The following is a 26,960-nucleotide window of genomic DNA, read 5'->3' on the forward strand; positions in this document are numbered from 1 at the left end:
CCAACAGTCCCACAAAAAACAAATGGCGCTGTGGCCTAATAACCACCACTCTCATGTATATAGTCTAGTGTGAAAAAAAACCTTGAATGCTACTGGAGTTTTTTTTTAATCATAGTAATAAGTAACATAATCAGCTGTTTAAATGGCAATTACATTTGCCTCTCTTTTCCACTGGCCAGACCTTGTGCAGTTTATTTCCTTTTACTATGTATTCTCCAAATTTGTAGCATGCAGTTTCCAGGTTTCTATGACTCCAAGCCTAATGACTTGGGCCCAGTTCACACGTTCATCGAGGGTATCTGTTACACTCTTTATTTTAGGCAAATGTAATGGAAATTAAAATGGAAGGTGAACACAAGAACAGAAAGACTTTTCTTCGCTTTTTGTTCCCTATAGACATTAATGTATGGAATGTTACCTTCCATTTTACTTCCGTTTCTGGTATAGAAGTGCTGAAACAATTGCAATTTCTTGCTCATTGCAAGAAATTTCAATTAGATTTGCAGCTACGCCACCTCCTGACTGGCCAGGAATGAGACCTACCTGTCCCGTGCCTGTGTACATTCTAAACAGGTACAGATAAGCCCCAAGATGTATCCGGCAGGCCATTGCCACTATCATACGCAGGCACACAAGCACCGTCATATGACAAATCTCCCCCTATGTGCTTTGGAAGTGTTTTCATTGCGCTTTGAATATATTTTCATTGCATTTTGGATTTGTCTTTTTTGTGTTTTCAATATGTTTTCATTGCATTTTGGATGCATTTTCATTGAAACACATCCCAAAACATATGGGCACATGGATGTGTTTACAGAGCATTTCAACTCCACTGAGCAATGTGCCTGTGTTTTGCCTGAAAATCCCAGGGTATGTTCATTTCCTTCTGTTCCTTCAGATGTACAGTATAAAAACCTAATTTTTCAACACTTTTTTTTTTTAATTTGGGTGCAGGTTTCTGTAGGCCTAGGGTGAGTATCAGTGGACCCCTTTTCAGTGAACTCCGTTTCTGGCATCATATACAACCCAATTCATTTTATATAATTCATTATATACAGCCCCCTATCCATGCATTCATTATATACAGCCCCTTCAAGCATTCATTACATACATGTATATGTTTATACATTGTATATACATTATATACCCCTCTCCAATGGACTAATTATATACGGCCCCCCTTATTCTCAGATTCCCCACAAACAGTTTTTTGCAAATTTGTATAAAGAATGTGGCAAGTAAAAAAAAGTGGGAGTAGCGATGTGCTCCCCGCAGGTCAAGAACTCACTTTCTTCTCTTTATTCAGTTCTTCGGCCCACAGCCCAAATGTCGGCCTGCATCCTGCAGTGACTCATCACTTTGCCTGTCAATTGCATGTGTCTGATTTTCTGACTATATTGTGTATTAAGAAATCCGCCAATCCAGGCACTGACTTTCATCACCCAGGCCCTGCTTTCTGCTGACTGATGAGGTGAGACAAAGCAGTGAATGGGCCCCTCTGGCAGCTTTGGGCCCCAGCACTTGCCCAGTTATGCTGGGTGCGGGCACAGGCCCTGCTTCTCCTGCACTTCTAGTTTCCCAACACTATTTTTTTACAGTTTGGGCTCCAGCAAAAATTTTTGCTACACATTTATAAATGTGTACCACTGTGTGAACACAGCGTTAGTCTAAGGGCTCATTCACACAGGCCGTGTCCGTTTCAAAGATGCTTTATTTGTATATAAAACACATAATACATAAACATTCTTTTCCAAAAAATCAGGCGGTTTTTTACAGCGGTTTTCATCTATTGAGCCCTCTAACTATTCACTTCTGCTAACTTACAGCTGTTGTGAACCGCCCAATATGAACCCTTCCATGCATTGAGTACTAGGAAGCCTGTGTGATTATATACTGGGCATCACTGCTGCATCATATTCCTTTCCTCAGCATACAAATTGTGATTCTATATTCCACCAATATCTAATTGTCATATAAACTCATGGTAAACCTTACAGAGGTTGCCTAACTTTGGAACAAGAACCAGAACCTATCTAGTAACCATAAGTCAGATTAATTTTAGCCCAAAGCTCTTCTATCGAGGGGCAGGTCACTTACTTCCACATACGCAGCCATGCCATGGTAAACACTTTACATGCCCAAATGCGGTTTCACCATGTCATATGTCCCATTACAATATGCAATAATGCTAGCGTCCAGGGAGTGGGTAAGTGCTGTCCCCAGCACTTTATTGACCAATGCAAACACCTTTGCCCAAAAGTCCTTTAGTACTGGGCACCCCCAGTTTACCCTTTTTACCACAATTTTTCCAACAGTCTATAGGCACTGAAGCGTATGCTTGGAGGAGCCTGTCTGGGGTGTAATACCATCTAAGTAGTTTTGAGTGTATTTTTTAGATGAGAATTGCATTGCAAAGCTTTATGGCTAGGGAAGATAGCCCCCTCCAAATCCTGTTGGCTGTAGCTTTTACCAATTTCTCTCTCCCAAAGTCTAAAAGTATATGATCTATGGAACTCATTGGAGTCCACTATGTGAACATAAAAGATTTGCAAGCCTCTATGTTTACCTCACAGCAATTGGAATATTTTAGCGTCACCATTACCAGATTTGACACAGAGAGAATTACATCATCAGCATACAATGATATGACATGCCTGCCCCCTCCAACCTCTATGCCCTGCACCCAATGGTCTCCTCTAATTGCCCCCGTTTTGTTAAATTCAATATAACCCCTTTGGCGACAACTCTGGCTGGGGGAGCGGAGTATATCGCCTGGGTGGCCCTTAATGTCTTGCCACTAAATCACATTCTTTCTAGTGCCGAGAAGGCATACTACCAGTAAATATGACCAAACACCTTCTCAGCGTCCAGTGCTACCAACGCTTCTGGAATTCTATTTTAACAATTCTATTTTAACAATTAACAATTCTAACTGAGCTGCTTAGAGAGATTTTAATGGAAGATGCCCTAGGAAGTCATTAATCTCCAATTGGCTTGGCTGCTATGTTGAGGGGTCCTGTTTTAAATTGTACAACGAGAAATAAAACTTAAACCTATTCACGAATGCCCCCTGGCGTATACAGTTTTTTCCTCCCGTCTAACAGAATTTTTGTTTTTGCCTGACGTGCTTTCAACACTTGAGGAGGAGTCAAAGGTCATCTCTCAACGATTTGAGCCGCTTTCTCTATTATTTGGGACACTTTATTAAAATTTTTTAGTGTGACATCCTAGCAGCTCATTTTTTTTTTTAATCTTTATTATGAAAATAACAATAAATTTACAATGGTATCGTGGGTTACAGAACATTATATCAAAATTTTTGTTTTACAGTCATAAGATAACAGAAAAAAAAGCTTGCAACCCAGTTGACCACCACAGAAACCCCCACACCCATCCCTCCCACCCCTCCTCCCTCCCACCCCTTCCTACCCACCCCTTCTGCCGTGAGGAAAAGAAAAAGTAAAATCCTCTAATGTCCCTGCACCTGGTCTTTTACCATCTTACTGTCTTTCTCTAGTTCTCAGTCTCTATACACCAGATCTTTTTCCATTTATCCAAATATCCTCCCTTAACCGCCATCAATCTTTCGAATTTTTTACACTTCTCTACTTCTCCTCGGAATTCTTCCGGTGACGGGGCAGTCGGACACCCCCACTTTCGTGCAATAACCAATCTTGCCAGCAGGAGAACCTTGTTGACCACCAACTTTTTTCCCCCTTTCCCTATTACAAAGCTGATAAAGGCTAAGCAAAGCAACCCGGACAGTCCGGGGTAATTTTACTTTAAATGTTTCTTCCAGATACAGGAAGACCCTGGACCAGTAGACATCTACTTTATTACATAAAAGGGATACATGAACGAAATCCGCGCTCTCCAGGTTGCACCGTAAACAACTCGCATTGTCTCTGAGTTTCATTCTTAATAGACTATAAGGGGAATAATACAGTTGGTGCACAAAATTAAATTGTACCATTCTATGATTCCAAGAGAGGGAGGACAGCCCAATGCTCCTATAGCATTTTTCCCAATCCGCCTCCGAGAGAGCGCCCACATGTTCCTGCCACTTTCTTTTAGAAGGATGAATAACTCCTTCTGCGAGACCTTGAATCAGATATCTATAAACATGTGCTACCACCTTATTCCCAGTGGAAGATCCCAATAAAAATTCTACCCCTGCATCTGTGCATAATTTAAACCTGTTTTTATCCTCTACCGAGTTATATGCGTGCTGCAATTGAAAAAATCTTAAAAAACATATATCAACTCTTCTATTTAGTGTGAAAAAAATCTGATAAAATCCGTGAATTATCTGAGTTTGTACATTGTGTGAGAAATTTTACCCCCCTTATCATCCAATATCTGCTATCCGGAATGGACCTAAACTCTTCAAAGTGATAATTCCCCCATATTGGAGTGAAATTAAAAATACCTCGAATACCTCTAATTTTCTTGTACGCAGTCCAACTCTTATCCAACAATTTCCCCATATAAGTGCCTCTATATCTATCGTGCCCAAGTTCCCCACTATCCAAAAAACTAAAAATTGAATCCCTAGTAAACTCGCTTATTTGTAATAACTTCCCAAAGGCGCTACACTCCCTCCTTGTAGTCAAGAACGCAAGTTGGGCTGCAATAAAGTACCCGAAGAGGTATGGAACCCCCAACCCCCCTTTTTCTGTTGGGCAACAGAGAGACAACAGCGCAATCCTGGGGCATTTTTTCCCCCAAATTAGATCTCTAATTAATCCTTCCATTAATCTAAACAATCTATTGGGTAGCCAGACCGGGGAGACCGAGAGGGGATACAACAGCTGCGGGAGTAGGATCATTTTCACTATCCCTACCCTGTCTGCTCTAGAAAGGGGCATTTTGAGCCAGCCATTAATACTATGTCTAATTTTAGTAATAAGCAGAATGATATTTAACTCAGCGAAACGTCCCAGCTCCGCTGAAACATAAATCCCCAGATATTTAAACGATTCGTCTCTCCTGAGGACCTTGACCAGATCCCCTCTCTCCTGGACATTGCTATCCAAAGGGAGGAGAATAGATTTTTCCCAATTGATACTCAGACCTGAGAAAGAGCCAAATTCGTTCACCAAATGGATCACGTCATGTATTGAGCTACCTGTATTCTGAATAGTCAGCAAAATATCATCGGCGTAAAGTGATATTTTTTCTGCTTCCCCTCCACACCCCCATCCCTTAATCCATTCTGCTTCACGGATTTTAATGGCTAAAGGCTCTACGAAAAGGGCAAATAGAAGGGGGGAGAGGGGACAACCCTGTCTAGTGCCTCTATATAGCCGAAATGGCTCTGAGTACATTCCATTTATGCACATTCATGCTCTTGGGGAATGGTACATTGTTTTTATCCAGTCTATAAACTCCCTTCCGATCCCGAATCTTTCTAGCACCCTCCATAGGAAGGGCCACTCCACCCTGTCAAACGCTTTAGTGGCGTCCAAAGACAGGATGGAGCGGTCCTCCCCTACCCCCAATTGCATATCGGAGAACAGTCTATGAAGATTGTGGGCTGTACCCCGGGCCGGAATGAAACCATTTTGATCAGGATGAATAATGAAAGAAATAACCTTCTTAAGTCTCGTCGCAAGGATCTTGGCCAGGATCTTGACATCTGAATTCAACAAAGAGATGGGTCTGTAAGAACCCATCTCTGACTCTTTTTTATCCTTTTTGAGGAGCAAAACTATAGAGGCTTCCGTCATTGATCCATAGGCTGTCCCTGCGATGAGAGCTGCTGAATAAACCGTTTCTAGAATAGGAGAAAGCGTCTTACTATAATGTTTATAAAATGCCAATGGCAAGCCATCTAACCCTGGAGCAGAGTCACCCGAGGAGTTATTTATCGCCTCCATAATCTCTTTAGCCCTTATGGGGCAGTTCAGAGTGGCGCTTTGCTCCGCTGACAAAGAGGGGAACGAAACGGATTCCAGATAGTTCTCCAATTGGGTATCTGAAAACTCTACTTCTGAGCAATATAGCGACTGATAAAAAAGCCGAAAGTTCTCCAGCATTGCCCCCTGTCCTTGTATCTTCTCTCCTGTAGGATTTATAATCAAATGAATCCCCTTATGACTATTTCTCTTTTTGAGAAGATTCGCGAGTATTTTACCCGGTCGCCCTCTCTCGGCATAATATTTTTGCCCAGCGAAAAAAATGTTATGTTGCGCCCTCTCGGACGCATAGGAGTTATATGCAGCCTGTGCTTCGAGAAATCTTTCCCTGTCTTCCATTGTAGCTGACACCGCCCACGCCTCTTGTGTAGTGGCCAAATTTTTCTTTAAGGTATTCTCTCTCAGTCTAAACTTCTTTTTGGCCCACTCGATTTCAGAAAAGAACAGGCCTCGGAGAAAGGCCTTGAGCGCATCCCAGGCTAAGCCCGGGTCCCTCTCAAGAACATTATTCCCCCAGAATTCCTCAACCAACTTTATAACTTTTTCATCATTATCCAAGACCGAAAGCCAATGAGGATTGAGCCTAAAAAAGCTCTTCTTATCTAGATATGGGCCCCTCTCTGTCCTTATCTGAAGGGAGATGGGTCCATGATCGGAAACTACGATAGATTCATATTTAATCTTCACTATGAATCCCAAAAAAGCGCCGTTGGCCAAACACATATCGATCCTGGATAATGTGGAATGGGTGCGGCTAAAACAGGAAAAGGCAGGTCTATCTAAACATTTGATCCTCCAGGCATCCCTCAGGCCAAAGTTCTCACAAAAAGATCTCAGTCCAGAGGATCCCCGTTGATTCTGGGGGCTAGAGCCTCGCATATTGCGTCTGTCCTGAGCGGGGTCGAGAACTGTATTGAAGTCCCCTATAATCATCATTGGGCTGTCCTCCCTGTCGATAACAAAGTTAACTAAGGCGTTCAACACATGAAATGAAAATGGAGGAGGAAAGTATACAAATGCAAGAATGCACTTTACCTGATTTAATACACAATACAAAAAGATATACCTTCCCTGCCAGTCTATCCTTTGTGATAAAATCTTAATATCAACCTTCTGATGAATAATAACAGAGACCCCCCTGGAGAATGCGGATCCGTATGAGTGAAATGACATGGAAGCCCAGCGTCTATCTAGCCAACCAATAGTGTCCTGAGTTAAGTGTGTCTCTGTTAGACAAATGATCCCTGGAAGATGTCGAATCACCACATCGTTTACCATCCACCGCTTTCGGCGGTCATTCAACCCCCTTACGTTCCAACAGAAAATTTGTGTAGCCATTCTTTAGCGGAGCAGAAGCAAAAAGCAAGGATGATAGCAAATAAAACAATAGAGCATTCCCCCACGGCAGTTACCCTCCCCCACCAACCCCACCTCCCCCCCTCCCCCTACCCAGACCCCTTCTTGGCCCATCACTTTGAACAGGCCTCTAAACTCCTACATCCCCGTCCCCCCTACCCGACCCTCGTCCGCATGCTCTAAATTATAAACTTCCAGGAGATCTATGCTGCCCCCGCCTCCTAATACACCACCTAGAAACCCTTAGATTCCAGCTACTCCGAGGCGTCTATGGAGTTCTCAAAAAAAACGGTTTGTTCATTATGGATCACTCTCAGTCTTGCTGGATATAACAATGAGAATTTTAAACCTGCCTCCTTCAGGCGCGACTTTACATCTTTAAATTTGGTTCGCTTTTGTTGCGTAGCCTGTGAGTAGTCCGGAAAAATAAAGATTTTTACCCCATTGTACATCATGTCCTGCCTAGAGCGGGAGCATCTAATAATAGCATCACGGTCTTGGGAGCAAAGAACTTTAGCAAGTATGACCCTGGGTAAGGCCCCTGGGATAGGAGGTTTGCTGGGGACACGATGGGCTCTTTCTATCATAAAGACAGATGATAAAGACTCTGTGCCCACCTGCTCTATTAACCAATCCTGAATCCATTTTGAAAGGGAATTCTCCCCTACTTCTTCTGGAAGGCCTATAATGCGGAGGTTAGAGCGTCTAGATCGGTCCTCCAAATCCGTTACTTTGTCCCGAAGGGACATTTGAGCCTTAGACAATGCACCAACTTCTTTCCTTAAACTCTTGGTCTCTCCCTCGAGACTTTTTACCTGAGTGACCACCATAGATACCTTTTCCCTAGTTTTAGAGATATCCTCCTTAACCAGGGCTATATCAGAGGAAAGAGCCGCCACCTGTTTGTCTAACCCCTCCACTGTAACACTGGTCTTTTGGACAGTCGCCAGGATCTCTATCCAAATTGGATTGTTGGAGTCCTCAGAATGTTCTAACTCGCCCTCCTGCGAGGGCCTTTCATGTATATCGGGAGGCACAGTGGGGGGGGGGGGATTACCTGCTTTACCAGTTTGGCGAGTTTTTACTATAGGGGAGCTCCATAATTTCTCCAACTTCCCTGCGGGGTCGTTTTTACTGCCACCACGTTCTTTCCCCTCCTTAGGAGAACCCCCTCCCCCGACGGATTTCCGGCCCGCATTTTTCGGTGGCATTTCAACAAAAACCTTAACCAGTACCTCACAGAACTCCAATAACACAGTATTCTCTAAATAAACAGACAGAAAATTACAAACATATTAGACAAGCCGGCATATACCCTGAGACAAGAGTAATATAACTGTCTGAATATACAATAGCGAGAGTTATATTAAGATTTTTGCTAATAAAGGACGGGAGGGGCCTTCAGCCTATATTGGTCCAGCAGAGTCAAAAAACGTAATAGATCCTGTGGGGGGAAGGAAAGTTTCAAGCTGTCCGGTAATGTTGGACAGTAATGTTAGTTATTTTAGTAATGATACCGCTGGCAAGCGGGGAAGCAACAGATAGTTCATACAATTAGTCCAGAGTCCAGAGCGTTAGAGCAAAAGGTTCAGAGAGTTAGTCAGGCAGATAGGCCAATAAATAAGCGCCATGGCATCGCTAAATGGGTTAATACAATGTAACCGGATTGCACTTCTACAACCCAGAGCAGAAATGTTAGTTGGTTATAAACAAGCAGATTACCATAACCAGCAGGCTATGAGGCAACACCTTCTGGGAACACTGTCCCTGCGATACAAAGGTACCTTTAGCACCCCCGGCAGGGGGTTGCTGACAGCGAAGAGGGCCATCCAGGAATACGTAGTTGATACATGGTGCCTACTTAAGCATGTGGAGATCAGCGGGGCGATGTCACATCCAGTGCAGCGGACCACTCTCGGGTCACTCTCCGACCACGTCGCCCTCCTATACGCCTTCCCGATCCTTATTAATCCAGGTTAGCCTACAACTGAGCAGATGTACATGACTTTGTAGCAAATGTCCCACTACCCACTCTGACAGAAGAACAGAGAGCCCTGTTAGATGGACCCATAAATTTGGAAGAGCTGGAACAAGCCCTAACAAGTTTCCAGAGCGATAAGGCCCCAGAGGTGGATGGCCTCCTCAGAGAGTTGTTTAAGCAATACCAAGAAGTGTTGCTACCTAAACTTTTTAGAATTAGCTACCACTGTCCATGAGACAGGTAATCTTCCGGCATCTATACCGCAAGCAATAATTGTACTAATTCCCAAGACCCGTTGCAGCCGGAATCGTACCGCTCCATATCACTTCTGTGTACAGACATTAAAGTAATTGCTAAATTACTTGCTAATAGATTGGTATGGGTTATCCTTAACCTTGTACATAGAGACCAAACTGGCTTCATGCTGGGAAAATCCACCGCTATTAATATTCACCGCTTATTCATGAATCTACAAATGTCCCCCGAAAATGCGACGTGCAGACCTGTTTCTCACTTGACGCTGCCAAAGCTTTTGACAGCGTTGAGTGGAAATTCTTATGGGCTGTCATGCAGAAGATGGGGTTTGGGCCATATTATTTGTAGTGAGTCCAACTTTTATATTCAGAACCAAAAGCCAGGATCTGTATGATTAGGATGCTGTCAAATGCATTTGGGTTAGGGAGAGGAACCCGGCACGGCTGTCCCCTGTCCCCATTCCTGTTTACCCTGGTGATAGAACCACTGGCTTGCAAGGTCAGGACCTCTGGGGTAATTGGAGGCTTTAAATATGGGCCACTAGATGATTTCTTTCGCATACTTTCGCATTGTATGTTGACGATATGTTACTGTTTTTTGACAATGTGCAAAGCTCCCTATCCCCATTTCTGACTGAATATGGAGAGGACTCTGGTATCCAAATAAATTGGAACAAGTCGGTGCTTCTCCCTCTAGACCCTTTTCCTGGGAACTTCAATGCAGGACAATTACAGGTAGTTTTGTCATTTGAGTACCTAAGTGTATTGGTGTTGGCTAATCCCAAAGACTATATATCCCTGAATGTCCAACCAATGATGGCCAAGGCTCTAGAAAAAGGTGGATGCATGGTTTAAGTTACCCCTGTCTTTAGTCGGGAGAGCAAACCTGACCAAAATGGTGTTGATGCCACAATTTCTTTATCTGTTACACAATTCATCAGTATGGATCCCATAGGACAAATGGAAGAGAAAAATATATCTATATAACCAGAATGGGTGGCGCGGACTATAAGTACTATCTTTTACTGGAGTGTCTACATCAATGATGCATCAATTGACTCTTCTCCAAAGATATTATAAAATTGCTTTATTCATAAAAGGTAATAAGACTAATTTTACTGAATTGTAAGTTAATTCATTTTATCATTTTGAAAATTGTATTACCTTTTATGAATAAAGCAGTCATAATTTTAGTACCCTTTATGAATAAAGCAATTTTATCATTTCTTTGGAGAAGAGTCAATTGATGCATCATTGATGTAGACACTACAGTAAAAGATAGTACTTAGAGTCAGCGCCCATTCTGGTTATATAGATATATTTTTCTCTTCCGTTTATTTTTGGGGGTTCCGGCCTTTATCTTAATACCAGAGGTACCGACCCTAGTACAATTAGAGCCAAGACATTGAAACCTGAACGCCAGGAACCTGTAGTGTACGACTGGATCCCATGTGCGGGATATTTCGCCTATACCCAAGTGGCAAAAAGGTGAGCAGGCCCGCTGTGGGCCCCCCTCTCCCCTTTTTTCCTCACTCCATATCTACTGTGAAGGTATCACCCGAGGCGCCGTCCTTTTCTCTGTTGTTTTGTTTTATAATAGGACAAATGTCATGATAGGATATAGGGCAGGGTATAATGAACTATCAATTTTTTTGATAACATGTAGATGAGACAGAGGTAATGCGGCTGCGCTTTATGAATATGTGAAAGATTACGCACAGTCTGAATAAGTGTTTAGATGTAAATTGCTAATTGTCCTTTTATTGATTTCTATACACCTTGACTAGTAGTAGATGACGTTGGCTAGACAATGCGTAATATTGAGGTATAGAACGTAATGGATTTATATGATGCAATCATCATCTAAACTCTGTAGGCCAAATTGGGTCAGGAGCACAACACAATATACAATGATAAGTCTATTGGGAAATGTATGCCCAACTGTCATGTACTGAGAAAGACAGACTGCCTGCAGCTTCTGCCCACCCAGGGGCGTGTCAAACGGCTCACTGTATAATAACCGCAGCAGTATCAATGTCCATCCTGAAGTGCTAATGAAATTAGAATGATGCAGCTGAGCTTATATGATTTGACCATGACCTTACATAGACCAATCCTATACTTGCTGAGCATTGACCACTATCCTATGTTATTAATGTGATTCTCCGACTGTCCCTCAATAATTTGCAGGTATTGTATAGACACCGACTACCTCCTAATGCAATACTCTGCTAATAAAAAAAATTACATTAGCCCCCTGATATGTTTCGCAAGTTAAACTGACTTCATCAGGGGAATGGGCTAACTCTGAAGAGTTTCGAGCAGCTAAGTGAGGAGTTCCGGCTACCTCACAGCATGTTTTATCAATACCTTCAGTTAAGACATGCTTTAGAAACACAAATGAGGAGTACCCCTTTGACCATTAAACATCATTTGGTAATTAACATCCTAATCTCTCCAGGAGACGGCAGTGGGATTATATCGATAATATATAGACAATTACTTGATTACTTGCCGATTTAGGGCGCCTGACGGATGAGCAGTGGATATCCATCCTAGCCTGGAAGCCTGAGCTGCCTTCCAGTGAGAAACAAAGGCTCTCACATTCTTGTGTCACAGAACATATAGGACCCCTGTATGGCTGTGTAGAGGTGGCATAAGGAGCAATGATTGCTGCCCTCGGTGTGATAGTGCGGGGGTCCACTTAAAATGATGTTGGAAAATATGGGGGCCCTGGCTTGAGTCGCTGGGATTACCATCTGCGCACATACGAAAGAGCCCGTTTTATGCATTGTAATGCTTTATATGGTGAATATTGTGAAAATACTGTGAACATACACTCACCGGCCACTTTATTAGGTACACCTGTCCAACTGCTCGTTAACACTTAATTTCTAAAACTCAGTGCATTTAGGCATGTAGACATGGTCAATGTCTACCCAAGTGGTTGATTTCCTTTAAGTGTCATAAGGCAAGTTCAGAGTTGGACTAGACACTCTTATGTTGCACAAGATGCATATAAGAGTCTAAAGCTGGATAATAAATTTAGTGTGGTGTTAAGCCCTTGAAGGATTGTACACCACACACACTAGCATACTTGTGTGTGCCTCCTCTGGTATGATCTTATCTTCCTTAAACTTCTTATGCCTTTGTTTTGAAGAATAAAAGGTTTTAAAAGTATGCAAATGAGACCGATGGTTTTATTGTACAAACCAGGGAATAAGAAGATAAAAGAACAGCAAATCCTGCCATAAAGATGCACACACCAGTATATAAGTGTGCTTGGTTTACAATCCTTCAACCTGGTGGTAGATGTCCTTTAAAGTGCAAATTAAGACAGAATTTTGTCATAAACTGATTGATAATTCATTGTACGGGGCTGTGTTAGGGCTTATTTTCTGTGTAACAAATTGTACTTCTCAGTGACGTTATTTATTATTTCATGCCGTGCACTAGGAAGCTGGAAAAAAATTCCAACTGTGGTTAAATTGGCAAAAAAACTAGTGTGCGTCACTCTCTTGTGGGCTCAGTTTTTACGACTTTCACTGTGCATTCCAAATCATTTATCTGCTTTATTCTTTGGTTTGGTACAATCATGATGATACCAATTTTATTAAGGTTTTATTACATTTTAAAAATGTAAAACATTGTGTATGTAAATTTCTTTTTTCATTTCGACATACTTTGGTGTATGGAGCTGTGTAAGATGTTGGTTTCATTGCTACCATTTTGAGAACTTTTGTGACTTTTTGATCACTTTTTATAACATTTTCTCTGTATGACGCTTTGGACATTTGGGTACTATTTTCAGTTATGTGGTTTACCGACAGGAATAATTTTGATAGCTAGGGATACCTAACATGTTTGTGATTTATCTTTATACCAGTTCTAGGGAAAGGGGTAATTAATAATATTTTTTTACCTTAAAGGGGTTTTCCCTAATGGCTGGTGTGGTGCCATGTGACTGGTGCAAGGCAAATGTGGACATTTTTCAAAAAGGGTATTTGAAAACAAAATATTCATAAATCACAGAACAGCAGTGTTTTAGCACAGAGAACGCTTATAACTCAATTTACTGAAGATTACAATCAACAGTCACCAATCAATAGGAAATGTACAGACCTTTGCTTTAAATGACTTCAGCACATCTGGTGCTGAAGTTCCTAATCTCTCACACTGCTCTGTTGGGATTTTGGTCCACTTTGGTTTCTTGGCCATAATTTTTTCACCAAGGATTTTTGGGTTTACATCCGCCATTCCACTATTTCAAGGTTTTCTGTTTCAAGGAAATGTGTTAACTATTTTGCTGTGTGACCCCATCACACAGTTTTCTGTGTGACAGCAATTTCTCTGTCACAGCAATTTTCTGCAGTGCCCCCTACACTGCAGAAAATTGCTGGCTGAATGAGTGAAGAAGCAAGGAAGGAACCCCATGTTGTCGGAGAAGGTTTGGCACACACTTGCTTTCACTCTGCCTTGTAGCTAAATGAGAGGTTCAAGTCCTGCTGCAGAAAACAATCCCCAAACCATGACACTTCCTCCACCACCTTTCGCTGACTTCTTTACACACTTTGGGTTCAGTCTTTCCCCAGTTTGTCGACAAACATAATGATTCTTGACAGATCTAAATAAATTAAACTTGCTTTCATAACTAAAATGAACTGTGAACCACGGAGCCTAGCCTTTTGATTCATTATGCTAATGAGAGGTTTGGTCACTGCAGCCCGGGATTTCTGTCCAAATGCTCTGAAACGTTGAAACAGTTCAGTGCTTGTGAGCAATTCCAGCTGCAATTTTGAAATTATTACCCATCAAAACTCTCCGCATTATTCTGTCCTCTTCTATTTGTCTTTTGAGGGAGATTAGCCTTCTTGGGGGGACTGTAATGAGTTTGTAAACATACAATATTATACAAAATACATTTATAGCAATAGAGTTTGGATGTTTCAAGTTTGTGTTTACAGTCCTCTGCGAGGACAGACCGCTTTTAGAGGTACTCCCTGCGTCTCCCCCACGACAACACCAGGAAGTTGAGGGAGCAATCTCACCACGGGGGATCTAGACAAGAAGTGCCGGCTTCATGGTGAGCATGCTCCTCCACAAACCCAGAGAAGCAACCCACAAACCCAGAGAAGCAACGTCCATGGTTAGACCAACAGAGGGTAAGCCTCCACAACATGGTTAATGTTCTTAATGTGAGGAATGCAGACCCCTTTGCCTCCATACCCACCTAAAAGCAACCAGCTTCAGCAGAATTCATTAAAGAAATTATGCTAGCTCTTCAAAGTTTCCGGCATACCAACTTGGCCCATCTGTCACATAAAATAGACGTGTCGGTGGAGTTGATCATATAGAAACAAGAATGGGAGAACTCATTAGCTCTCACAATGAGCCAATCAACTCTCATTACCATCTAGCAGATGAGGTAACTGCCATTAAATCCAAATTAGCTTACCAAGAAGATAGAAATAGGTGGAATAATGTGAAATTTCTGGGCATTCCAGCAATTTTCCCCCACTAAACGTATATTATATATACACACACATACACATATATATATACACACAAGCATTATCAGAGCACTTCTGCCAGAATTCTCGCCTAAGTATCCGATAATTGACAGAACTCATGGGCTTCCAAAGCCTCTTGGCCTGTGGAAATTCCCAGAGACTATCATCAGAAAGATGATAGAGGCCACATGAAAGAATCCTTAATGCTTTCTGTCAGAAAAATAAAGACACTCACAGCTCCTTAAGAGGACATCCAGATCTTTGCAGACCTTTCCAAAGCTACCCTACAGGCTCACGGACAATTCGCTCAACGCACCTCAGCATTACGAAACGCAGGCATCGCGTGCAAGTGGGGATACCCCACCAAGCTCTTGGTCCTTGAAATAATGGGGATCAGATCCAAACAACACCCTCCCACTGAAGAGCAACAAAAGGATTGATCCTGAGATGGTATTCATCTAGGATGTGAGATCCAGGAGATTATACAGGTGAACTATACCCCATTTTTATCAGGTGATATATTCAACCTGACAGGTTATTGTAACTGTTCAAGACCCTGAAACAGGGTATACTCTTAGTTTATTCTGTTTATCTCTTTTATGACAAGCTAAACAGTGCTATGGGTGCATTTCTGAACACGTCTGGAAGGTTTACTTAGTCACACCACAGTTCGAAATTATATCCATCTTTCCAGAGCCAGGTTGCAGACAATTATTTGTTTAACATGTCAAATACCATCTGATCCAACAATGTAAATGGGCTGAATTCGTCCTATAGGAATGCTATGTGAAAGGACGCTTAGCAGATGATAAAGGCAGGTTCCTCTTTCTGGTCTGTGAGATAAACAACATGCCATTGACCCTGGTCTTGGTTTACTCCTCAAACAGTTCACAAATAAGTTTGCTCAACAAGCTTATGTATAAGGTGGAGAAAATCGGGAAAGAAAAACAAATTCTAAGCAGGGACTTTAACATGGATACATACAACAAGCCAATTTGATACCTTTTGATGCTTAATTGCCTCCTTCCGGGAATATTCCTACTATTCCCCAAGACATGGGTACTTTTCAAGAAGTAACTTTTAAGGTTCAAGCCTCCAGCATAGGTACAGCAACGTTGTCTGACCACACACCCATAATCCTTGCCTTTGGCTGTCACCTATATCAGAATCCCCCAAACAATACTTTTCTAATGGGGTTACCTTCTTATCAACGTCATATCATGAAAGCAATTGAGAAATATTTTAAGTGAATATTTTATGATGGATATGAATTCTAGGCACCGTAATTTGAGAGAAGATTAAACAAATTTATCAGGAACTGATACAAAAAGACATCCCCACATAACCATGACGGCCTTTGCTTGCTTAGCTATCAGTTAAAATCACTGCTCATGAAAGATTTTGATAGGCATATGGTTTAGCTAAAAGAACCACCCTACTGACATAACCAATGGCTAATTCTACAGTAAATTGTACAATCTGAGGGATGATGACACAATCATACACCCCTCCCAAGTAGAGATTGATTAATTTCTAGACAAACGTCAACTACCTACTAACTCATATCCCCACCTTCAGTCTCTAAACACACCCTTCTCACACCAAGAGATCACCAAGACCATTTGCACTGCAAAAAAACAAAAAGTCCAAGGGCCTGGTGGTTTTGTGAATGAGTACTATCCTATCTAGCTAATGTGTTTAATAATGCAACTGAGCGCGGCATTCTCCCGGTCAAGTTGCAGGATTTGGTTGTTACCATCCCAAAGCCAGGGAAACCTGCCAATACACTGGTCATTTTTCATCCCATCTCTTAAAGCAATACTAAAGTGTACTCACAATGAATAGCTCAGTGCTTATTGGGGATATTATGTGGGAATATTAGTGCAGGTGGGATGATCAGGTGGGATTCACCATGGGGAGATGGCGATGAAAAGAATTGTGCTGATGTTCGTGATGGAGTACTCTCAAATGTCTTCTCTGCTCTGTACCTTGAAAGTAGAGAAGGCATTTAACAGAATTAATTTGCCCTTTGGTTTCTACTCAATGAGTAAATTTGGGTTCTCTGGGACAATGCTGGAAGCAATCAAAGCACTCTATACCAATCCCTCAGCTAGAGTCCTTGTAAATGGTTCCTTATCAGACATGTTCATGATCACCAACGGCAGACGTCAAGGGTGCCCTCTCTCCGCCTTGATCTTTACTCTGGTGATGGAGCCATTTGCCGAGGCCAACCCAGACATTGTTATAGTATTGGTGGGGGGTGGGCAGACAGCACAATATCGGCTTCTTTGCTGATGATAATATCAATTTTTAATCTCACCACCTCACTCAGAGGGGATACAGATCTCATAACACAATTTGGAAGGGGTTCGTATTACAAGGTCACAAGTAGAAACTGGGGTTCCACATTTTCTCCTCCTTATGAAGCTTTGGAGATTGAATTTCCTTTCCATTGGGAAATGGGAATTGAATCGCAGCAGCTGGGGAAGCAGGGGAAACTCTAGCTACCCTGGGTTTGTCATCCACAAAAGAAATATATATAAAAGAAATATATATGCCAAAAGAAATATATTATTTCCAAGAATTAGCAATCGCTATACCTAATTCGCTCCTCAACCAACTCTAGAAGCAAATGCTAACATTCAAATGAGGCAACTTTAAATCACGAGTGGCGGCTTCAATTCTTTTCCAATCCTGAAATAAAGGGTGGATGAGTTATACCCAATTTACTATGGTACTATCACATATTTCACATGAGGCAAACGAAAGCATGGTAGCAATACTCCACAGCATCTAGTTGGCATGAAATCGAAAAAGGTTTAAACAGCAATAGACCCCTTGTCAAGGGTGCACCCTTGTGCCTCTGCATGCTCCACCATGCCGACCACAGCCTCACTCATTTGTCCTCACTCCAGTGATGACTCCCATGCTCCAGTGCGTGCCCTAATATATTGCCTCCATCTTCCTATGACCACTGCCGGATCTTGGTGTCTCATAGCCTTAGAGAACGCTGTTTACTGCAAATACTGTGCATTATATGATGTGTCATCCTGCTACTTTCCTGACCTTGATTCTCTGTCGCTTGCCTTGACCTCCAGCTACGTCCCCGACTCTGATCCTGTGCCGCCTGTCCTGACCTCCTGTCTGTCCAAGACTCTGATTCTGCACCTTGCCTAGGCCACTACCACGAGCAAAGTCACTCCTGTGGAGCCACTGGTGGTATCCTAGATTTCTGTTTGTACTAACTATTAGCCCAATGTGGATACCCGATTCCTTTTTAAGGTTAATTAATGACAATTTAGGGACGCAAGAAAGTTAGGATGAAGATTTTGTATTTGCACAAACCCATGGGGGAAGGGGAATTTGGGTTCCCCTTCTTCGGTTATTTTATAGCAGCACAGAGATGGTAAGATGAAAGCATTTGGAGATATGCATAATCTGTTTCACTTAGGGTATGGGGATTTTCTTAGATTCTTTCAGGTCGCACATACATTAGCCTCGGCTAAAGCTGTCACTTCACGGCATGAAGAGGCAGTGCAAATAGGGGGTGTGGCCTGATGATCTGGTGAATACTAGGTGCCACTTAGACTCCGCTCCCAGGTGTCTGCTTACTTCATCACTTGTGGTGGTTCAGTGGGTCCACCACCTCAAACCCCGACACCCCTGATCCACGTGCAAGCGTGTTCCGTTCCTGCCTCCTTATCGATACCTAGAGCACCCAAAATCCAAGCTTCAGTCATGAGCTGGAAATACATTGCATCAAAACTCAGTATAGACTCTATCCAAACACAAGTTAACATGCCTATTCAAAGTGTAGTATACACCCACCCTGCAATCAAGGTTATGGGTAGAAAAGGGAATTACTAACATGTCTGACCTGATTGCTGAGAGGAAAGTAAAGACAGCCACTGCCATTGTAAAGGAACTTGATATTCCAGGCCTCAAGGTCCTACCCACTGCACAAATGAGAGCTTACAGCGGGCACAACTTACAGCGGGCAACACTTCCAAAAGATATGCATTGTTATGTGTGTGAGGAAGGGTTCCAGGTATTTAAATCTATGAAACTGATGTATTGGGAATTGAAGGCTTACAAAAGAAATCACACTTTCTGAAGAGGAAAAAAGATTTAAACAGAATTTCTTTATGGCCCAATGCAATCAGGCATTTGTTTGGATCACTAGATCATGGAATTGCGCTAACCTTACTGAAGTCCAACAAAAAATACTAACCAGGTGGTACTGTACTCCATTCTAGCTATTCAGTATTTACCCAGGCACAAAAGACAGGTGCTGTGGGCACAAAGGCTCGATTGCCCATATTTTTTGGTTCTGCCTGACACTGCTGCCTCTTTGGGTAGAAACCTTTGAGAAGCTGTCCTCTGTCCTGGGCTGTCATATCAGCCCTGACCCCCCATTGGCACTACTCATGCTAGGGATCAATGTTTTCCCCATACAAAAATTGGAAATTCATGGGACATAGCCTACAGGCGGCGAAATTACTAATGGAAGTTTCTTGCTCCCCCTAAATTGTTGACATTAAGGGAAATGTTGGGACAACATTGTATATATGAGAAACTGCTTGCCCTCAGATGGAATGCCCTCCCAGTGGGTCACCACCTCTGACCCTGACACCGCTGATCCACTTGGTGAACTCTCTATGTGCTACTGAAATGTCCAATTTTCTTTTGACTTAATAAAAACAGGAAAGAAAGAGGCTGTGCAGTTGGAGCGGTAGGCAGTGGGGACCATGTCATAGCCCGTGAAGCCAAAGCGCAAAGGGGCTCTGCTGACACCCCCCACTTAAGGTGATTTATCAGCTTCATTTCAGAACCCGCAGCAGCTGATCACAAACAGCTTACAGCAACTTCTGGTTGACCCTTATTATTAAATTCACTGGTGATTGCACATCAGTGTGTGTAGAAAAAAAAAAAAAAAAATGTATAACCTATGAAGCAACAATAGCATCAACAACAGCTTTAGTGTATAGTTACATCTGAAATACACCAATGAACTTTCCAATTACCCAGGTTACAGTACTGTTCACATTTGGGCTCATATTTACTAAGAGTCACGGAGCGCACTTTCGTCGGACTGTGAGCCGTTTTCGGGGATTACATGGCTTGGACAGGTATTTAGCAAGTGTCTGCGTAATGCACTTACATGCACCAGGAAAAAAATGGTGAACTCTTGTACAATCTTAGTGGATCACGGTACAGTGCATTATCATCAGACAATGCACTTTCAGTGCTCCAGCAGACAGGAGAATTAATATGTAGAGATGAGCGAGCACTAAAATGCTCGAGTGCTCGTTACTCTGGTCGAACTTTTCCCGATGCCCGAGTGCTCGTATCGAATAACGTTCCCCATTGAAGTCAATGGGAGACTTGAGCATTTTTCACTGAAAGAACACATTGAAAGAACACTGAAGAACACATTGCAGATGTTCCGTACATCTGCTAACTTATCGGAAGACAAGAGCGCCGAACACATCTGCAATGTGTTCTTCAGTGTTCTTCCAATGTGTTCTTTCAGTGAAAAATGCTCAAGTCTCCCATTGACTTCAATGGGGAACGTTATTCGATACGAGCACTCGGGCATCGGGAAAAGTTCGACCCGAGTAACGAGCACTCGAGCATTTTAGTGCTCGCTCATCTCTACATATTAACTCTCCTGTCTGCTGGAGCACTGAAAGTGCATTGTCTGATGATAATGCACTGTACCGTGATCCACTAAGATTGTACAAGAGTTCACCATTTTTTTCCTGGTGCATGTAAGTGCATTACGCAGACACTTGCTAAATACCTTCCAAGCCATGTAAGTTAGCAGATGTACGGAACATCTGCAATGTGTTCTTCACTTAAATGATCCTGTGTTCACTGTTTTCATTGTATTCGTCACTGTTCTTCACTGTGTTTCGTTAAGTAAATGCTCGATCTCGAGCCGTCGAGATACTCGTCCGAGCAACGAGCCGTTTCGAGTACGCTAATACTTGAATGAGCATCAAGCTTGCATGAGTATATTCGCTCATCTCTATTAACGTGCCCCATGAGTGAATTATTTAGAAATGCGCGCAAAAAAGAACAACTTAGTAGCATAATTAAATAATCTTACAAAAGTTACTGTTGTACAATCCCAAATTCTTAGTTAAAAAGTATACAGTGCTTTTGCATTAGGGATATTAAAAGTAATATTGAACTCACAATTTATATGTGGCTCACAGATTTTGTAGATTTGTCCTTGATGTGTCTAATCTTGGTAACATGAACAGACCTTTGGCCTTACATGTACATTCCTAGACCAATATCATTAAAATGGCATTGAAGAAATCTGCTAGGCAGCTTAAGGCCTTGTGTTTCCCCGTTAGAATGTTAGAAATTTTCAGAGAAAATATGAAACTGTTCACGCTACTTTGTCGCAGAAGGACTGGGATACTTTGCCATACTTTCCTTATGGAAAATGCATTTGCAAAGCATGTTTACTGAGGAATCTGGGTAAGGAATATATACATACCGTATATACTCGTGTATAAGCCGAGTTTTTCAGCACAAAAAATGTGCTGAAAAGCCTCGCCTCGGCTTATAGACAAGTCAATGATAGTGTGCGATGGGCGGCGCGATCTCCCGGCCAGAGAAGAGTGAAAAGTGAAGAAGCCGCGATGGGAATCGGAAGCCGCGACGAACATCGGGGACAGCGGAGGGTATTAAGTTTATTTCTTTATCTGTATACTAATAGAGGCTGCTGTATACTACTGGGGGCAGGCTGTATACTGCAAGGGGGCAGGCTGTATACTGCAAGGGGGCAGGCTGTATACTGCAAGGGGGCAGGCTGTATACTACTGGGGGCAAGCTGTATACTACTGGGGGCAAGCTGTATGCTACATCGGGCTGCTGTATGCTACATCGGGCTGCTGTATGCTACGTGGGGCAGGCGGTATACTACTTGGGGGCTGGTTGGCGGTATACTACATGGGGGCTGGTTGGCTGTATACTACATGGGGGCTCGTTGGCTGTATACTACATGGGGGCTCGTTGGCTGTATACTACATGGGGGCTCGTTGGCTGTATACTACATGGGGGCTCGTTTGCTGTATACTACATGGGGGCTCGTTGGCTGTATACTACATGGGGGCTCTTTGGATGTATACTACATGGGGGCTCGTTGGCTGTATACTACATGGGGGCTGGCTGGCTGTATACTACACCCTCGGCTTATACTCGAGTCTCGGCTTATACTCGAGTATATATACGGTATGTTTTACAGGATGGGAAAAGGAAAACTGTGCCTCCTTTGCTACCTTAAACAAAAACAGATGAGATAATCTTTCTTACTTTCTCCACATAACACTTCCAGTTGAGATTGTCGTCAAGGCAGACCCTCAAGTACTTACTAGTTCCACTTTCTTGCCACCAATCTCAACTGTTTCAATAAACTGTCCATTTTCTTAATTTCACAGAACAAACATAAAAATAACAGCTCAATACTCATCTTCACCCTACTCACCACAACTGACATGAGTGCAATACTTAAAGTCCGATGTATACAATGTCAATAAATATGGGGATAGGACTGTACCTTGCCTTTGAGCAAGCCCCATTACCTGCATCAGTGACCACATCCCCTCACATCTGGTACAGTCCCTCTACCCAGCAGTCACTTCTCACCTCACTAAAATCTTCAATATCTTGCTCTCTTTTGGTGTCTTTCCCTCTTTCAAGCATTCTGTTGCAACCCCATTACTAAATAAACCCTTCCTGGACCTGACCAATGGTGTCATTTACCAACCAGTCTCTGATCTCCATTTCATCTCCAAACTGGTGGAATAAATGGTCTATTCTCAACAAACCCACTATCTCACTCCCTCCTTTACCCCTTACAATCTGGTTTTCATACTGTGCATTCCACTGAAACTGCTCTTTTCAAAGCATCCAATGATCTCCTCGCTGCAAAATCATAAGGTGACTATTCACTCCTCATTCTTCTGTATCTCTCAGCAGCACCGCACTTTCATGGTTTCCTTTTGTGGATCTCTCTTTTCCTCTTACTCTCCCTGTTGGGGTCCTCAGCGTTCTCAGTATTAGGTCCTCTTCTCTTTTCCCTCGGTCCGGACCTTCATAAAAAACATCAGATTTGGTTTCCAGTATTATCTTTATGCTGATGATACCCAGCTATATACTTCTGCACATCAAATCAACCTTGCCTTACTTCAGAACACCACTGATTCTCTCTGCCATCTCCAACATCATGTCCTCTCTCTATTTGAAACTAAGGCCTATTTCAGACTTGCGTTGCATATCATGTCAGAGTTCAATCAGTTTTCAGTCAGAGTTTGTTCAGTGTCTCAGTTTGGACTTGCATGTGTCTCATGCATTTTTGATGCATCTCCATAGGCTTTTGTATTCAGTGGTGTACCGATCGCGGTCGCAGGGGTCGCAACTGCGATCGGGCCCATGGGAAGGGGGCTGTCACTAAAACCTCGGTCTGTCGCGGCCCGGGCCCCCCTTGTCATTCATAGATCAACGGGGATGCGCCCCTCTGTCAGCGCCCACCTGTTGGCGCCTGGGACGGTCCTTGTGGTTCGGCTGTTACAGACACCTCATCCCCCTCCCGTCATCCTGTGCAGACGGAACAGCCTGCAGGAAATCATAAGGATTCCTGGCAGCGTGAGGTCAGGGTGAGGTCATGTATGTAAATGAGGATGATGTAAGCAGAATGCTGAGCCAAGTATTCCTCCTCTGTACGACAAAACAGAGTGATAAGTTTATCTAGAAACTTACTGTATGTTCACACTTCTGCCCAGTACCACAATTCCCCCGGCCGAACTCCGCCTGCTACCTCAAATCACACCCCCGCCCGCATGCCCCCGATACCACATGCCCCACCCCCGCCCAAAGTACGCCCGCTACCACTAGCCCCCGCCAGAACTGCGGCCGCTCCGCCCCCCCATCACCCTCTACCCTGGAACTCTGGCCTCATAACCACCCTGCCCCAAATGTATGTATGTATACATACATACATATACACATATGGAAAAATGCATTTGCATCACTGTCTTGTGGGGTCTTGTGATATTAATACATTCACTCTACGCTCCAAATCATTTGTCTCCTTTATTCTTTGGTTCGGTACATCACAGTGATACCAGATTTATAGGTTTTATTGTGTTTTAATATTTTTCAAAATAAATACAAAAAGGAAAACAGTTTCGCCTTCTTGTGACGCTAATAACTTTTCATACTATAGTGCACAGAGCTGGGGAGGTGTAATTTTTTTGCTTCATGAGCCGTTGTTTTCATTGCTACCATTTTGACGACCTTTTGATAACTTTTTATTACACTTTTATGTGATGTAAAAGTGGTGTTTTGGACGTTTGGCTATTTTCCGTTAAGGGGTTCACAGCCGGTATTAACCATTTGTAGATTTAGATCTGGCATTTTGGGAGGCAGCAATACCTAACATGTTTGTGATTTTTACTGTTTATTTAGTTGTATATCAGTTTTGCAGTATGTGGCATTTTTACATAGGATTCATTACAGTGAGAGCCACTGGCGCATTGTAATAAATCTCCAGAAGCCATATAGCAGACCCGAGGCTGTCATGGCGGCCAATCGCTGCTCCCCGATGATGTCACGGGGAGCAGCAATCTCAACAAAGATGGCGGTGCCCTATTTATAACCCTTTGTAGCTCTGTATGGCGTAGAGCGTGACGGAGATATAAGTATATACACATACCTCCCAACCTCGCGATTTTTTTACCAACAGAAGCCACACCCTAGCCACGCCCCCTAACCACGCCACTGCTCATACCTCCAACGCATCCACTGGCACCAATGTATATTTATGTATATAATTGGGGGGCATATTCCACTCCCCGTAGACAACGAGCATGTCCCCCCCCCAGACAACGAGCATGTCCCCCCCAGACAACGAGCATGTCCCCCCCCAGACAACGAGCATGTCCCCCCCCAGACAACGAGCATGTCCCCCCCCAGACAACGAGCATGTCCCCCCCAGACAACGAGCATGTCCCCCCCCAGACAACGAGCATGTCCCCCCCCAGACAACGAGCATGTCCCCCCCCCAGACAACGAGCATGTCCCCCCCCCAGACAACGAGCATGTCCCCCCCCAGACAACGAGCATGTCCCCCCCCAGACAACGAGCATGTCCCCCCCCAGACAACGAGCATGTCCCCCCCCAGACAACGAGCATGTCCACCCCCAGACAACGAGCACATCCTCCCCTAGACAACGTGCATGTCCTCCCCTAGACAACGGGCATGCCCCCCCAGACAACGGGCATGTCCCCCCCAGACAAGGAGCATGCCCCCCCCTAGACAACGAGCATGTACCCCCACCTAGACAACGAGCATGTACCCTCCTAGACAATGAGCATGTCCCCCATCTAGACAACGAGCATGTCCCCCCAAACAACGAGCATGTCCCCCCCCCCCTAGACAACGAGCATGTCCTCCCCTGTGGCTGCGTGCCCTTTTTTGTGTGTTTGTGTTATTTTTGTCTTCCAGGACCGTGCCTGCTGTGGACTGCTTCGGATTCGAAGGATTACATCGATGACCGACATTTCTAACAAATAAAATGGTCAATGATGGTGTGTCTGCGTTTTTTGTCCAATAAAATTTTCTGAAAACGGTGTGATTATTTTTTTGCGACACTCTTCATAGTTTGCCGTAGTAGTGGTGCCGGCTAGGTGACGGTGCTCATTACTAAGGGCTGGCCTTAGTGTTTGCCTTAATTTTTTTGGCAAATTCACACTAACGCCCATACCATTACCCCGGTACCCACCGCCACCAGGGGTGCCGGGAAGAGCCGGGTACAAACCAGTACCTGACCGTCTATAGATGGTCAGGTAGTGGGGCGGCTGCAGGCTGTTATTGTTGCGCTGGAATAGCCTCCTAACAGTGGCCTATCCCAGCTCAGTAATGGCTGCGGCTGCTGCTTTTTTGTATCTGGCTGATTTGAAAAATAGGGGGAGCCCAATGCCGTTTTTTCTTCAAATTTTTGACAAAAATATGCGTGGGGTTCCCCCTTTAAAGGGGGCTCCCAGGCTGTTTCCCCCATTTTTACAAAAAAATGGGGGGAAACACGGCATGGGGTGCCCCCTATTGTTCAAATCAGCCTGATACAAAAAAGCAGCAGCAGCCTGCCATTACTGAGCTGGGATACTGTTAGGGGGCTATTCCAGCGCAACAATAACAGCCTGCATCTATAGACGGTCAGGTACTGGTTTGTACCCGGCTCTTCCCGGCACCCCTGGTGGCGGTGGGTACCGGGGTAATGGTATGGGCGTTAGTGTGAATTTGCCAAAAAAATTAAGGCAAACACTAAGGCCAGCCCTTAGTAATGAGCACCGTCATGTAGCCGGCTCCACTACTACGGCAAACTTTGAAGAGTGTCGCAAAAAAATAAATAATAATCACACCGTTTTCAGAAAATGTTATTGAACAAAAAACGCAGACACACCCTCGTTGACTATTTTATTTGTTAGAAATGTCGGTCATCGACGTAATCCTTCGAATCCGAAGCAGTCCACAGCAGGCACGGTCCTGGAAGACAAAAATAAAATAAACCTACACACAAAAAAGGGCACGCAGCCACTGGGGAGGACATGCTCGTTGTCTAGGGGTCGGGGGGAGACATGCTCGTTGTCTAGGGGTCGGGGGGAGACATGCTCGTTGTCCAGGGGTCGGGGGGAGACATGCTCGTTGTCCAGGGGTCGGGGGGAGACATGCTCGTTGTCCAGGGGTCGGGGGGAGACATGCTCGTTGTCCAGGGGTCGGGGGGAGACATGCTCGTTGTCCAGGGGTCGGGGGGAGACATGCTCGTTGTCCAGGGGTCGGGGGGAGACATGCTCGTTGTCCAGGGGTCGGGGGGAGACATGCTCGTTGTCCAGGGGTCGGGGGGAGACATGCTCGTTGTCCAGGGGT

At 43.7% G+C, this 26,960-nt stretch overlaps 1 protein-coding gene across 7 annotated transcripts in view; it reads right to left on the reverse strand.

Annotated features, from left to right (window-relative positions):
- The window catches only part of EYA2 (EYA transcriptional coactivator and phosphatase 2), a 565,525-nt gene that overhangs the window by 469,485 nt on the left and 69,080 nt on the right, over window positions 1-26,960 (reverse strand). For 4 of the 7 annotated variants that reach the window (XM_072110586.1, XM_072110584.1, XM_072110580.1 and 1 more), the window contains one exon: window positions 9,136-9,261. The exons of 2 other annotated variants lie outside the window; for them this stretch is intronic. In XM_072110586.1, the coding sequence (XP_071966687.1) occupies window positions 9,136-9,143 (8 nt within the window). In that variant the 5' untranslated portion in view covers window positions 9,144-9,261. Of the gene's footprint in view, window positions 1-9,054; window positions 9,262-26,960 lie in introns of all 7 variants that reach the window. One more of the 7 variants, XM_072110582.1, reaches the window with a different exon arrangement.

Source organism: Engystomops pustulosus, chromosome 6 (assembly GCF_040894005.1).
Source record: "Engystomops pustulosus chromosome 6, aEngPut4.maternal, whole genome shotgun sequence".
Lineage (NCBI taxonomy): Eukaryota > Metazoa > Chordata > Amphibia > Anura > Leptodactylidae > Engystomops > Engystomops pustulosus.